We start from the raw sequence: 13,957 nt of genomic DNA on the forward strand, positions 1-13,957 counted from the left end.
GTGTGTTTGGGTCATAGGTTAAAACTCAGTTTTGCAATGCATGATCTGCCAAAATGAATCCTTTTATCAATACTCAGAAGCTCCACTAATGTCCTCACAGCATGCTTTAACAAAGAACTGGCAAGGTTTTTGTTAGGGGTACAATGTGCCCTCAGGGTAGAAACACATTCTGAAGACTGACTGCCCTCCAGTGGTGGTCAAACATTCACCAAAATTGTTCTGATAGGTCATGCTTGATTTAATTTACTCTCATATATGATCAAATAATATTTGTTTATTATTTGTAATCCATTTAGGAACATTGCTGGAATGAAAAAAGCAGGCATTTGTCACTATAGTTTTTTTCCCCCTGGAATTTATTTTAAAAGGTTTGGGACGGTTGAATGTACATGGGAGATGCAGTTAGATTTTCTTGCTGGTACGGATCAGGACAACTGGACCATTGGCTGTGTTGACCGTGGAGGTCTGTAATGCAGAAGAAAATATTTGTAGATAAAGGTACATCAGTATTCACATCTATTCACAACAGGTTTTTACACATGATGATGCATTTTCTTCATTTTCAATGATCGACCTCGATCAGCTTCCCTCCACTGATCTCCGATGTGTGGTGGTACTTGGGGAACTGCACACTCAGCTTGCCCCCCTCTGTGTTGACAGTTGCCTAGTAACAAATAGGAATAAATAGAATTCATAGATCTTATCACTGATTGATAGACCCATTCGTTTTAACAACAAATTAAGCACAAGAAAATAGATTTGGCTGATGTGCCAGTTCACTGATGATGCATCTTGCAGTACTGTTGTTTTTCTGCTGTGTGTGTGTGTGTGTGTATGTATATATATATATATATATATATATATATATATATAAAGCTATTCATTTTGAAGTGGCATGAATTTCAGTAGTGATACTGGCCTTCTTTTTATCGTTGGTGTTGATTTAAGCAGCACCTATCTCAGTCTTGCCTTAAATTTCTTCCCTCCAATGGTCTCCATGTCGCACTCTTTGCCAATGACAAATTTGTTGGTTACACTGTGGTTGGCTGGGTAGTGCTGGGTCCATGAGAACTCATCCCCATTCTGAACAACCTCTGTTATGAGCTTGTAGTCACGACCTTTCTCAATTACATCATCGGGGATACCTGAAGTGCAAAACAGACTATAAACCCATTCTCATCTCTGATTTAAAACACTAATTTTGAGCACTCTATTTAAAAAATACTTTAAAAATAAATTAAAAGGCAAAAATATAAAACTGTCAGTGCAGCCTCTGATTGAAAAGTGGGTGCACTGACTCTATCCAGGTGTAGGAAAACTACTAATGGAAATTTATTTAAAATGTGGAAATCATCACAGTCACTGGATCAAAGAAAAATTCTGAACCTCTGATCCATAGAAAACATCCAACAAAATTATATAGTGTATTATATACCAGAAAATTCAGCATTTTCAAGAGTTTTGAGAGCAACTTGCTTACCAAGGAGTTTGCAGAAATCTTCATATCCCTGCTGTGATTGAGTCTCCCATTTGCCAGAGAAAGCCATGTCTGGACAGAGATGATTGTGATCAGTAGGAGAGTGAGAGGTAAGGTAAGGCCTGACTTCAGAGAAAGGTACTGATGGATGAATTTGCTCTCCTTAAATACACTGTCTCTTATGTCTACCTGTCTGTTAAAACATGACAAGAACGTCCCCGTTATAACCAGGCCATAAACTTTTATGATGGTACGACAAAAGATGTAAAATGAGAAGTCATTAAGGATGTGACCATGAGGTTACTCACCTGCAGAGCAGGTAGCCACAATACAATGGACCATATAAACGTAATTCTCCCTCCACTGCCTTTTGTGGGATCTTCTGAAACCTTTAAATGAGGAAGGATCATCGTTAAAAGCCTTTTTAATCACTTTTTTTAAAAACTATTTTTACTGAGTTCAGTGAAGGATGAGCACAAAATTAGAGGAGCAACTCCTTCATGTATTTCTAAAGCATAGTACGATAACATACACAAGTTAAATTTTACTTTAAATTGAATGTGGTATGTAAACTAACATATTCATGTGGGTGAAAGTGTGTCGTCTTTATAACAGTCCCAAACTTCTGCTTATGGCCCCACAGTCTTCCCTTTATATTTAACAGCTATAACAGTTTTAGGCTTGAAAACACTTGTTGCTGAGCAGACAGACCACAGCCAATAGTTGTGATAAAAGTCATAGAACTTGGCAGCGCATAATAAGTGCCTTGACCTTGCTTGTGAGCAGACACTAAACTTTTTAAGATGGGCACAGAATACTCTGGATAATCTTGGTGACGATTAGAATGTTTTAGTTAATACACCTTGCTTCAAAAATTTGAAAGACATAGGCAGAAAAGTACAAAAAAAACCCAAAACCTATTACTGCTTGACATGTTGCTGCTCCATTTGTGGGGCAGTGACAGGCAAGAAATGGGAGCCAGACTATCTTCACATGCCATGAAGAGTGTGTGAGTACAGTCAGAGTACAATAAAGACAGGGTTTGGTGAGATGACAAATTGTGCCACAGGTCAACTCCCAAAGTTAATGTTCACAGGTGAAAATTCAAAGATCACATTTTGTAAGTTACAACTTTCAATGTTAGATAGATAGATAGATAGATAGATAGATAGATAGATAGATAGATAGATAGATAGATAGATAGTCACACTTGCACATAAGTGTGTGTTTCTGTCTGTAGATGACGAGTAATATGTTTTTTTTTCTTTCTTCTAAAGTCTTAATCTGAGAAGTATGAGGAACATCTGTCTTTGTATGTCACAATGCCTCACAGGGTTCTACACTTCTTTGAAGTTAGCTGCAAAAGCTGGCCTCTCAATGCCCACTATGACTCTTATAGTGGAGATTAAGTAGCATATTCGTTTGGATTTAGACATTTTTTTTTAAAGACAATTTTATCATCTGTGAGGGGGACAGCAAGTCCAAGCAACTCCTTGCTGTATAATACAGAGGAAAGCTGAAAAAAGACAAAATGAAGTTTAAATGTTACATTATATATATAAAAAACTGATATAGTGTTACACAGCAAAAAAAAAGAGCAGTTATTAGAAATGTATTATATTTATGTAATGCTTATTTAATGTGTATTTGTCCTTATTAAATAAGCAATAATAAATATAGTACATTTCTAACAACTGCTCTAACTAAACTAAATAAGAATACAAAACTTATAAAACAAGTCTATAATGTTATATATCATTACATGTTTAGCTATATGCTAATTTGCATTGTTTATTTATTACATAATGACGGTCTATGAAGTGTTCTACTTCTGTATATTTTTCTTACTTCTGACCCCATTTTCAATTTTTAATTGGATCTCTTTGGTTTAGTGTTTGTTTGGTTTTTTTTTTGTCTTTTTTTTACCAAGGAAATTGCATGCAGTGCATTGACCTCACTGCTTATTGAGTACACACTTAAGTGCCAGAGCCCACAAAATACCACAAATCACATAACATTATGAGGCATGACTACAGAATGTTTAACCAGTGTCCTTCACAAGACAGTTTCCAAGTGCAGAGCAGTTGGTCAATGTAAATCAGAGTGAAACATAAACTTTTACAATACTGTAATTCAAAGTGTCTCTTGGGGGTTGACAATAAATGCGTAATGAATCACTGATGTGAGTATAATTCATTAAAACAAATGTCATTGGTTGATTTTTCTAAGTTGTGATGGTGAACGTTTGACGTTTTATCAAATCAGATCAAAATTGTATAGAATAAAAATGATAAAATAGTTCTATGATGCTATAAAAGTACTGGCCCACTGCTTCTCTAAAGAAAGAATTTAGTTTGTAATTGTATACTTTATCTATTGTATCTAGAATATGACATAGATACAAAAAACTCTTTTGCCACTTGTTATCTTATTCATTTTTGGCTAATCTGTCCTTATAACTTGACACCCTGTACATTATTGAGGATAGGCCTACATGAAAGTCCTGACTTATACTCAATACAAATGTGACAGGACCATGATTTTGTTTAACTAATCATCAGACCTAAGTCAACATGTTAGGAATTTCAAAGTGACTGGATAAAAGACAGGATGCTTGAGATGAATGATGCTATTAATGTGTGAGGGAGAGGTATGGAAAAAGAGAAGATGAAACATGAAACAATACAGGTCTACAAGATACAATAAATTTTATATATATATATATATATATATATATATATATATATATATATATATATATATATATATATATATATATATATATATATATATATATATATATATATATATATCTGTGTGTGTGTGTGTGTGTGTGTGTGTGTGTGTGTGTGTGTTATAGTGTTATATTTAAATGCATTTAGCATTGTAATGTAAAGTTGTTCATTTACTTTTCACACAAGTATATATAACGGCGTACACAGACAGGCCTCATTACAGGCTACACATTCAACTCAATATTGCCCCTTGTGGCGCCAAACATATTTTTTTCCAGGGAACAACGGTATTGACAATATAACAACCAATCGCAATGGTGTTTCCATGGTGTCCATTTGAATGGCAAAAAACTGGGCCATTCATTTATATACGCACGCTAATCTAGCCAATCGCGAGTGTTTCTGCTTTTGTGGGTGGGATCACATCTTATCAGTAGGAGAGGGCCAAGTAGTAGTTGCAAAGCGGAAAGAAAATGGCGGCCGTGGCTGCGGAGCCAGGAGCTGCTGCGGCATCAACAACAGCGGGGGACGGGGTCGAGTACGAACCAGAGCCAGCTGAGCATGTGGCCAACCCAGAGGCCCACTCGACGCAGGACTTCCTCCCAGAAATGGACCTTTGTCACCAACCCAAGGATGTGGATGCAGCTCAGGAATGCAGCCAGGTCCGAATGGAAATAAGAAGGCCGGACCTCCAAGCCGCGGGAAAAGCCCTTACTGTCCATGCAGAGGATGGGCACACCGAGACGGATGGTTCTCGGAGCCGCGTGGATACAACCGAGGAGGACGTTTTTACGGACTATACACATAAAGACATTACCGTTGTGGAGGAGCGATTGAAAGAACCGTTTTCGTCAAATGTGGAGGCTGCTAACGAGGTCGGTCCTCACGAATCCAACGCCTGCCTTTTGCCCAGTTCCATCTCTGACTCGCAACCATCCGTGGTGTTCTTGCATTCTCTGCCTGCTCATCCTGTTAAAACAGAGTCTGGGCTGTCCCTGTCTGAAACCGCCGAACCGGCCGTTGAATATTACGATAATCCAGAGACAACGCGTCCTGCTGATATAGATACTGACTTCATACGTTTGATACAGCCGTCTCATGAGACAAACTTGGAGCCTGCAGCTGCGAACGATGCTCCGCTGTCAGAATTTAGACCTGCGGAGGATGCTTTCCATGAACGCCCTCAGCCTTCAGATCGTCTTGAGTCTCTGTCCAATTTAGAGGAAACCTCGCTCGGAGAATCTATTGGACAAAGTTGCATCAGTGACTTTTCTAATGGGTTCAGTAAGGAATCTCCCGAACTTCCAATAGTCGTGGAACAGTCGCTCATCTCGTCAGAATCGGAGGATGTGCATGCACATCCTGTTTTGAGTTTCAAAACAGACCTCAGCGACCCAGGGACTGATCCGGAGCTGAAACCTCAGGTGCCCTGTGCAGAAACTATCGAAAGACACCCTGAGACGATCGAGGGTCTCGTACCTGGGACGGAGGTTCGAGTGTCGCTGGATCACATCATCGACGATGCACTTGTCGTGTCATTTCGTTTAGGCGAAAAGATATTCTCCGGGGTGCTAATGGACCTTTCGAAAAGGTAAACGGCTGCTTCGCTCACATCTATGGATTTACATCTGGTGATTAACCCTGTTTTTCGCTCTATTGGTCCCCTAGATCAAAATCTTTCTTTACCTTTCGTAGTTGTCCGCTTGCAGAGAGAGCCCCTCCCATTCAGATACCACGATTACAGAAGTTTTACATTATTTGTGCAGTTTAGTTTTCTGCGACTAAACAAGCACTGCGCGAGTGAGTGATGCAAGTCGTTGTGTCGGCTGCCTCTGAAGGCTTAACACCCAGACGCCTCCTCTAACATTTGTCCATTAATTTCTCGTTTTGTTCCACTCCTCTCCCCGTAAATTTCCTCGCTTTGAGTCTACATTAAGTATCAAAGTTAAGCCAATATTCAAAGAGCACGTTCTTTGAATATCTTTGCATAATAAATTATAAATCATTAATGATAAGTGGTTCATATCTGCAAACTCTGAAATACATGACATTACAGAGATTGCATCCATGGTTAAAAGGAAACTGACTACTGATTGTAATGTAGAACTTTGTAGCAGTGCTTCATGAAACAGAGTTAAGTGGACTTTCATTGCATCCTCATTGCATAGCAGTGCTATCTAGCCAGTTGCTGACTGACTATTTAAAATGGCTTTAGGTTGTATATTTATATTTGCCAGGGCTTTCCAGACTTACAATATGCACGTTCATATACATTGTTGTAAAAACCATGTTGTAAAAATAATTTTTCTTTCATAAAATCAGCACTATTCTGGTATAAACCTTCCTGATTTGAAAGATTTTCAAATTTTGAGCGAGGTCATTCTGCCTGCATCTTTCTTCTAACCTCACAGCATCTATGGTTCCCATGCCCATCTTAGTCCCGTCCAGTATCTTGTCATGGCACTTCTCCAAGTGCCATTCCAATATGCACCAACAACTTGGCAAATAATGCCATTGTTGACTTGTTTGAATCCTTTTATGTTTCTGTGGTTGGTTTGTATTTGGAAATACATTCAGATCCCAAACTTTAAATATTTAAAGGCTATTTATGAAACATGGCATCTATATACTGTGCAGCCATCTTTACTTGTGCAGTATCAGCCTGTTTTTTAAAGCATTGCAGAATATTGGACAGTTTCAAGATGGCAGCTTTGTCAATTATGTATATGCAGCATGAGCCTATGGATGGCTGTGTGTGTCAGAACTGGATCTTGGTATATGAGGGCAGTCCAGGCATTGGGCCATATCTGGATGAAGGCGGTAACTCTTAGCTACAGTCGCAGAAAATTGAGGTTTTATCTTAAGTCCACAAAATTTTCTGGCTGCCTGTTCTAGCACACCACACCTCTTTTGGCTGATAAAAAGGCTCTAGATAACCAACTTTGTTAACTTTGCAAATCTGTGTTAGTATATGTGTTCTGGCATGAAGCTGTATAATTTTAAAGATGGGTGGTTGTTTTTTGGGTTTTTTTTCCCTCGGGATGTATATACCATATTTTCATAGAATATTTTACCAGTTTCATTTTGAAATCAGATTTGCAAATTTGTTTTTAGGTGATTGTCATAAGTCTGTTACAACCCATAAATGAGGGTCATTAAAAGACATTTGGCCCTGTGTTTCCTGTTTGTTTCAAATAATCGGACTGGTCCGCCTGCTTTATCATCAAATGAGTAGACATGCCACAGTAGTGTTTGAGTTTGTGGGTGCACTGACCAGAAAGCAAAGGAAGTTCACTCACTAACTTACATTAAAAACAGCCTGTATTATCAACAACAGCTGCAAAAGATAGCTGGAAGAAAAATGCTAGTTACGTGTGTGTGTGTGTGTGTGTGTGTGTGTGTGTGTGTGTTCATACTCCTTTATGTACAAGTAACTGACTCAGTGAAGGGTCAGTGAACAGAAAGAGCTGCTTAAAACTCATAATTGTAAGTTGCTTTGGATAAAAGTGTCAGCTAAATGCCATAAATGTAAAGCACTTTAAGAAATGTTGTAGGGCTAGGTCTTTGGTGTGTTATGTTATTTGATGACAAAGTTTTTAATACCATCATTGTCGCTCAAGGGTGTAGTTTTGGATAGTCTCAAATGCACTAATAAACATGCTCTATAAGTGAGTGTGTTATTGGGCTAGCATATTCTTAAGTGGGACATAAGTGGGACATGATGTCTCTCATCAGACTCTTGACTTGATGCGTCTTGCACCATTTAGGAGTGTTTGCAGAAATGGACGTGATAATGTGTATCTATTTCATAATTGGTAAAATATGAAATATGATATCTATAGTTTAATCACCATACATTTGAACTACACTTCCCCAGTTAGGTGATGAGAACCTTCTGTTCCAGATCAGTTGCTGAACTCAAGTGCTCAGCTCAAACTGTTTAGTGTCAAAGCTTTGAAGTGGCTTGCCAGCATATTGTCCAGTTTATTTTTAGCCATAAGAAGGTCTATGGCAGTCTCCATTTTGCATTTTCTATGTAAGATCATTTTTGGTTTGGTATCTCTTATCTTGTCATGCAGAAAAATTGTCAAAACATCTCCAACAGCCCTTTCCAGATGAATACATAAAATCGATATAAAACTAAACTGCCAAAGGTGATTACACATTTCATATCAATCTACAGAGTCTCTTTGATCTCTCTAAGTGCTACTTTCAGCCCCTGACCACTGGGTCTGTTAATGGAGTGGAGACTCTGATGACTGTGCATTCTTAAACAAAACTGTAAATGCTTACAAAATGCAGTTAGTTTGGAGACTTTTGAAGTTTTTGTTTCTTTAACAATAGTTCTGGAGATGTTCAAAACATGAATGGAATCGTGTGTGCGTGTGTGTTTTGTTTTTTGTTTTGTTTTAATGTTTACATGTTTTCATTCTCCCTCTTCAGGTTTGGACCCTATGGAATTCCAATAACTGTATTCCCCAAGAGAGAGTACAAGGATAAACCAGAATCTATGCAGCTTAAGATGGAAGCATTCCAGTCAGAGACTGAGAAGGGTGTTGCTCAAGGACCTCCTGAAGCCCTTCCAAAGGAACCTGTCCAGGACCCATCAGTGCTCCAACCCAGCCCAAACTCTCAACCCAACCCATGGACCTCAAAACCACCCCCTTTATTTCAGGAAGGGGCCCCTTACCCTCCTCCGTTGTTCATCAGGGACACCTACAACCAGTCATTACCTCAGCCTCCACCCCGCAAGATCAAACGGCCAAAGCGCCGGCTGTACAGAGAGGAGCCTACATCCATCATGAACGCCATCAAGCTCCGACCGAGACAAGTGCTGTGTGACAAATGCAAAGGGGCTGTGGTGCAAGTGGACAAGCGCGAGACACGCAGGGGCCCCATTTCAGACTGCCGTAATGATGATGCGAAACGTCGTCGTGGCGACAGTGCCACCGCTGCAGCGGGCAAGCGGCACCGCAGCGATGCACGCTCTGAGGACAGGGGTCGCGCCGCAGACGGGCCCAAACGGCAGGCCACAACCATACGGGTCACTTCCTCTTCCACTTCTGCCCTGAGCCAGGTGAAGGGGGCAGCGGCAGGGAGCAGAGTGGTGAGAGGAGTGTCCACGGCGGCACCGTCCTCAGCCACCAGCGCTTCCCGAGTGCAGCTCAACGCCAAGAAGGTGCTGCAGAGCAAAAATGTTGACCACTCAAAGGCGAGGGAGGTGCTGAAGATGGCCAAGGCTCAGCGGAGGCAGAGGGAGACGGTCACCGCCGGGAGCAGCAGCAACACCAAGGCCATGACGAGGGCCGCAGCTCTTCAGGAGGCTCACCAGAAGGTCCACTTCACCCGACGACTGCAGCAGATCAGTGGAGGAGGACCTGGCATGTCCAACCCCCTGCCACCCAGGATGCGCATCAAGCCCCAAAGGTACCGTAACGAAGAAAACGATTCTTCCTCATGTAAGCCGCCTTGCTTGGAGAAAGTGCCAGGTGGGGGGCGCTTAACGCTGCCCAAGCTAGCTGCGCCCCGCTGCAACTCCACACGCTCCCCTGCCTCCCCCTGCTCTGCAGGCCAGGCTGCCACTGCTGCAGAGCCTCAGGGGCTAGACAGAGCGCCCGAGTCCCCATTGAGCCAGGCCCAACCCCAACCGCACCCCCACTCAGCTCTGGAGCACAGGGACCCCCAGCCTGAGCCCGAGGAACAGGAGGGGCGGGAGACGCGCGGGAGCAAGGCTGGCAACCTGGTGGTCTACATGACCCTTAAACCCAGCCAGCCCGACTCCTCTAGCACATCTGTGTGCAGTGTCGATAGCGCTGATGACTTAAAGTCATCAAACTCTGAGTGTAGCTCAACTGAAACCCTTGACTTTCCCCCTCCCGGTGAGTTCCGATCGGCCCCTGCCCCCGGCACATCATCTGCTTTTACCGCCACGCCTCCCCCTGCTCCCAAGGATGAAAAAAAGCGCAGTAAATCCCTCAAAGCCGCTGTTTTTTCAAAAAATGTCTCAAAGTGTGTTGCCCTGGATGGCAGGACCATTTGTGTAGGGGACATTGTATGGGCTAAAATTCTTGGCTTCCCTTGGTGGCCCGCCCGGATCTTAGCCATCACAGTGAGCCGCAAAGATAATGGGCTCTTAGTCAGGCAGGAGGCCCGCGTCTCCTGGTTTGGGTCACCTACCACTTCCTTCCTGGCCATTACTCAGCTTGCCCCCTTTCTAGAAAACTTCCAGTCTCGTTTCGACAAGAAGAGAAAGGGCCTGTACCGTAAAGCCATCACAGAGGCCGCCAAAGCAGCCAAACAGCTCACTCCTGAGGTTCGCGCCTTGCTAACTCAGTTTGAGACGTGAGGCCGTGTGCCTTTTTAGAAGGTAGGCAAAGCAGGCACCACAAAAAACTCCATCCCTCTTACTGTACCCAGCCACATGGCAGAAAGAAGCCCAGAAAGAGTCAGGCCAGGCACCCAGGACTCTATTTATTTTCATGGAAAAGGCAGAAATTAGGGGGGTGGGAAAGGTGATTGTTGTTGGAAATTGATAATGCTGAATAATGGTAAAGAAAGGAAATTGTTCTCATTAGTCATGTTAAGTTTTATTATGTTTAACTTGATTTTCCTTTGAGCCCATATGCCTTATCTAATCATCATTTGATATTTTTACATCAGTATATTACTGTATTTTTCCATAGTGGAAGTATAGTTAAAGCCTTTTCTCATAAATCACTCATTAGCTTATGAAAATGAAAACAATATACTGAAAGAATCTATCAGTGAGGGAAAGTCAGTCAATATTTCTTAGAAATATTGTTTACATAATCAGGCTTGATTTTTGTGTGTGTGTTTTATTTATATATAATATAATATTATAAAATATGGGAGAGAGAGGCCAGTGGGAGCTTGAAAGCACCAGTTTAGTGTTTTTATAGTTAGAACCTCACAGCTCAGTGTATGCAATATCTTTTTCAACTCCAGAAAGCCACTGAGTCTATCTGCTACATGTGGAAGTCAGTGAAATGTGAAGACTCATACTGGTGGATACCCACTCTCTTCCTTAGGCAGGTAAAGAAACTCAACTGGTGCTGCTCCTCCTTGAGACATAATCAGATGCTGGATCTTGGTCCTGTGGTCTGAGTAGAGGAGTCGTGATGTGGGCGTGGCTTTGCAGGCAGTTTGTAGCTGGGCTTCTGCTGGAGGTGTCTGTAAGCCAAAGTCACCTCAAGTGCCAGTAAAAAGAGAGAGCAGAGGCCCTGCTTATCTCTTAGCAGTGAGAACCATAGGCAGACCTGCCAGATGAACTGAGCAGCGCACCCCCCCGCCAAATCCCCTGCCAAATCCCCTGCCACCATGTCCACCCCTCACAACTGCAACATCTGCTCCCCTCACTCCTGCTTTCCAGTCCCTCGCTGCACGGCTCATCCCTGCTCTTTGCCACTTGTCTGCCTGTCTCGCAGTCACTTTCTCTCCTACCTATGTCATCTACTTGTCTTCTTACTGTTTCATGCATGCCAGGTTTTAGCTTAAATACTTCCGTTCACAGCTAAGACCCTATTGTTCTAGTGTGGGTGTGGAAGGTCTTGTTTGTTTTTAACTGCTGGGCAATTATTTGTTCAAGCCATTTTTATCTTTTTGCTTTAACACACGCGCACTTTGTTGTAATGGAGCATTGAAATTCATCACTACTATAAGTTGCATTACACCGTTCAGAGAGAGGACTGTTACTTACCCATAATGTCTTGCTGATGACTAGAACACTGAAGTACAAGACAGGAGTTGTGATGAGTACATATGATGGACCATAATTATGGGTTAGGACTTCTTGTTGGCTTAGTAGTTCAATTATTTCTTCTGATTTTAGTGTTCATTGTCTCTCTGCTTAACTGTAAGCTGAGGAATGTGTTTTAAATTTATTTGTTGTGCCTGAACTTTATAATTTTTTTTGTCATTTCACATGTTGGATTATAGGGCTGAACATCAGGAATACACATTTGTATATACAGTATTGAAAATGTATTTTGCCAGATCAATTGGATGAGGAATGGCTTAAATCTTATTTCATAACCGAGAACAAAAGGTTTTAAGTTTGTGTGGCTCAAGTGAGCGTTATGTCATGAGAAAATGTGTAATTTTTGATTTGTATTCATGGTTGTCTTTCAATTGCATACCAATTAGCATTCTGAACTGTATTTACCCACCTGAGAAGGGACATACTGTAAGATAGCCTGGTCTTTCCAAGTATGGAATTCAAGTTGGCAGAGATCAGTGGCTTGAGAGAGAAAACCCCCACACTTTGCTTGGTAGACCACACTGACTGACTGATGGACTTTTGTCAAAAGCAGAGCAAAAATGGTATTTATTTTGGTGTTTGGCTTTGTTTTATTTCAACCTCTTCTTTTTTATTTTACTTTTGTTATTTCTATCTGTTTGCAGGTCAGAGAATGCTGTAAAACCATTGACAAAGTTACAGTGGACGATATTGTGTACATGTTTTCTGATGTTTTAAGAGTATATAAATAAAATGTGAACTTCAAGAATTTTACCTAGTTGTCATTATTTTCGTATTTTCTGAACTATGGCTTGTAGAACCAAATGAACCAAGAACCAAACTACATTTGTGCTGTTTTGCGATAGCACAAAGTGAAACTAAACACAAAAGAAAGGGGGCTTATTTTCTTACCTGCAAACAGATGAGTAAAGGTTAGCATAGACAGAACCTGATTTATACTATTGAAAATAATATAGTCTTATCAACATTACTAAAAGGGTTATTGTAAATTGTAGTAAAAGAGGTTAACAGATTAAGATTTAAGCTTTTTCTGACGTTTTAGTGGAATAAGCCTACCTTGACATTTTGTCCAGAGGCATTTGCCTTTGGTTTGCAGTTTCTGGGATCTGATATTGCTGATCTGGAGTTGTAGCTGGTTACTGAATTCCTTAATCAGTTCCAGTGTTGGACTGCCATTGCGCTGATTTATTATCCTGAAGATACAAGATGAGACAGAATAGAGGGAGGAGCATGGCAGGTGTGCCTGGCCCTGTCCCGGCCAAAGCCATGTGCATATCTTCATTATGTCCCACTATAACCAGGATTTACTTCATTTATGGTGCTCTTGGATTATTTCTAAAAACCTCCTAAAGAGTTCATGTAAAATATCTAAAATTACTTTCTCATAGATGTTGGGCATGCAGGTTCAAAGGTCTTTAGCTGTACTTCTTTCTGCCTTGCTCTTTGCTTCAGGTGCCAAGCTTTGGTAAGCAATGAAACAGATGTTATTTTTAGGTGCAGTACATCTCCATGGAAGATTTTCACAAAACAACGCAAATTGGTGGCAAAATGTTACAGTCTGCCTTTCAACTTTCTCTGTTTTCTTGCTTATCCTAATATGCACTACTCCAAAAACAGCAGATCAGGGTGTCTAAAGAGAAGGCATATCATTAAATGCAGCCTTTTTAATGAGAAGGCCTGACTCTTCTTTATTTAAATCAACATAATTCATAGTATTAGAACGTTTACACGTCCATGTTTCAAGGCAGTTGGTCGTTCACTACGAATATGTTTTATGTACTTCATTAAATTGGTTCTGATATGAGATTTTCATGCTGCAGTTTGCAGTTTGCCTTTTCTAGCAGCATTGACATGCGCACTCTTCTTGTCGTTAAGGAGAAAGGTCTGACCTGGTGTTCTGTTTGCTCTCTTTCAGTGCTGCAACACTGAAGGGATGCTGATTGGTCCGATGCCCAGGACACTGCCAAT

At 41.1% G+C, this 13,957-nt stretch overlaps 2 protein-coding genes across 4 annotated transcripts; one reads left to right on the top strand and one right to left on the bottom strand.

Annotated features, from left to right (window-relative positions):
- Positions 1-344: 344 nt before the first annotated feature.
- Positions 345-6,027, bottom strand: fabp6 (fatty acid binding protein 6, ileal (gastrotropin)). Of its 3 annotated transcripts, none has more exons than XM_035527195.1 (6): positions 5,899-6,027; positions 1,786-1,866; positions 1,481-1,549; positions 970-1,145; positions 575-664; positions 345-465 (listed from the first exon to the last, which is right to left on the bottom strand). In XM_035527195.1, the coding sequence occupies exons 2-6, from the start codon at positions 1,817-1,819 to the stop codon at positions 403-405; spliced, it is 432 nt and encodes a 143-aa protein (XP_035383088.1). In that variant the 5' UTR covers positions 1,820-1,866; positions 5,899-6,027; the 3' UTR covers positions 345-402. The 3 variants fall into 3 exon arrangements, with proteins under 3 accessions (XP_035383088.1, XP_035383090.1, XP_035383089.1); XM_035527197.1 differs by lacking the exon at positions 5,899-6,027 and adding an exon at positions 5,030-5,109; XM_035527196.1 differs by lacking the exon at positions 5,899-6,027 and adding an exon at positions 4,759-4,844.
- pwwp2a (PWWP domain containing 2A) lies at positions 4,686-12,723 on the top strand. The gene is made up of 2 exons (XM_027022681.2): positions 4,686-5,803; positions 8,656-12,723. Exons 1-2 carry the CDS (start codon positions 4,686-4,688, stop codon positions 10,556-10,558), a joined length of 3,021 nt encoding a protein of 1,006 aa, XP_026878482.2. The 3' UTR covers positions 10,559-12,723.
- Positions 12,724-13,957: the final 1,234 nt, after the last annotated feature.

This window comes from Electrophorus electricus, chromosome 6, assembly GCF_013358815.1.
Source record: "Electrophorus electricus isolate fEleEle1 chromosome 6, fEleEle1.pri, whole genome shotgun sequence".
Taxonomy (NCBI): Eukaryota; Metazoa; Chordata; class Actinopteri; order Gymnotiformes; family Gymnotidae; genus Electrophorus; species Electrophorus electricus.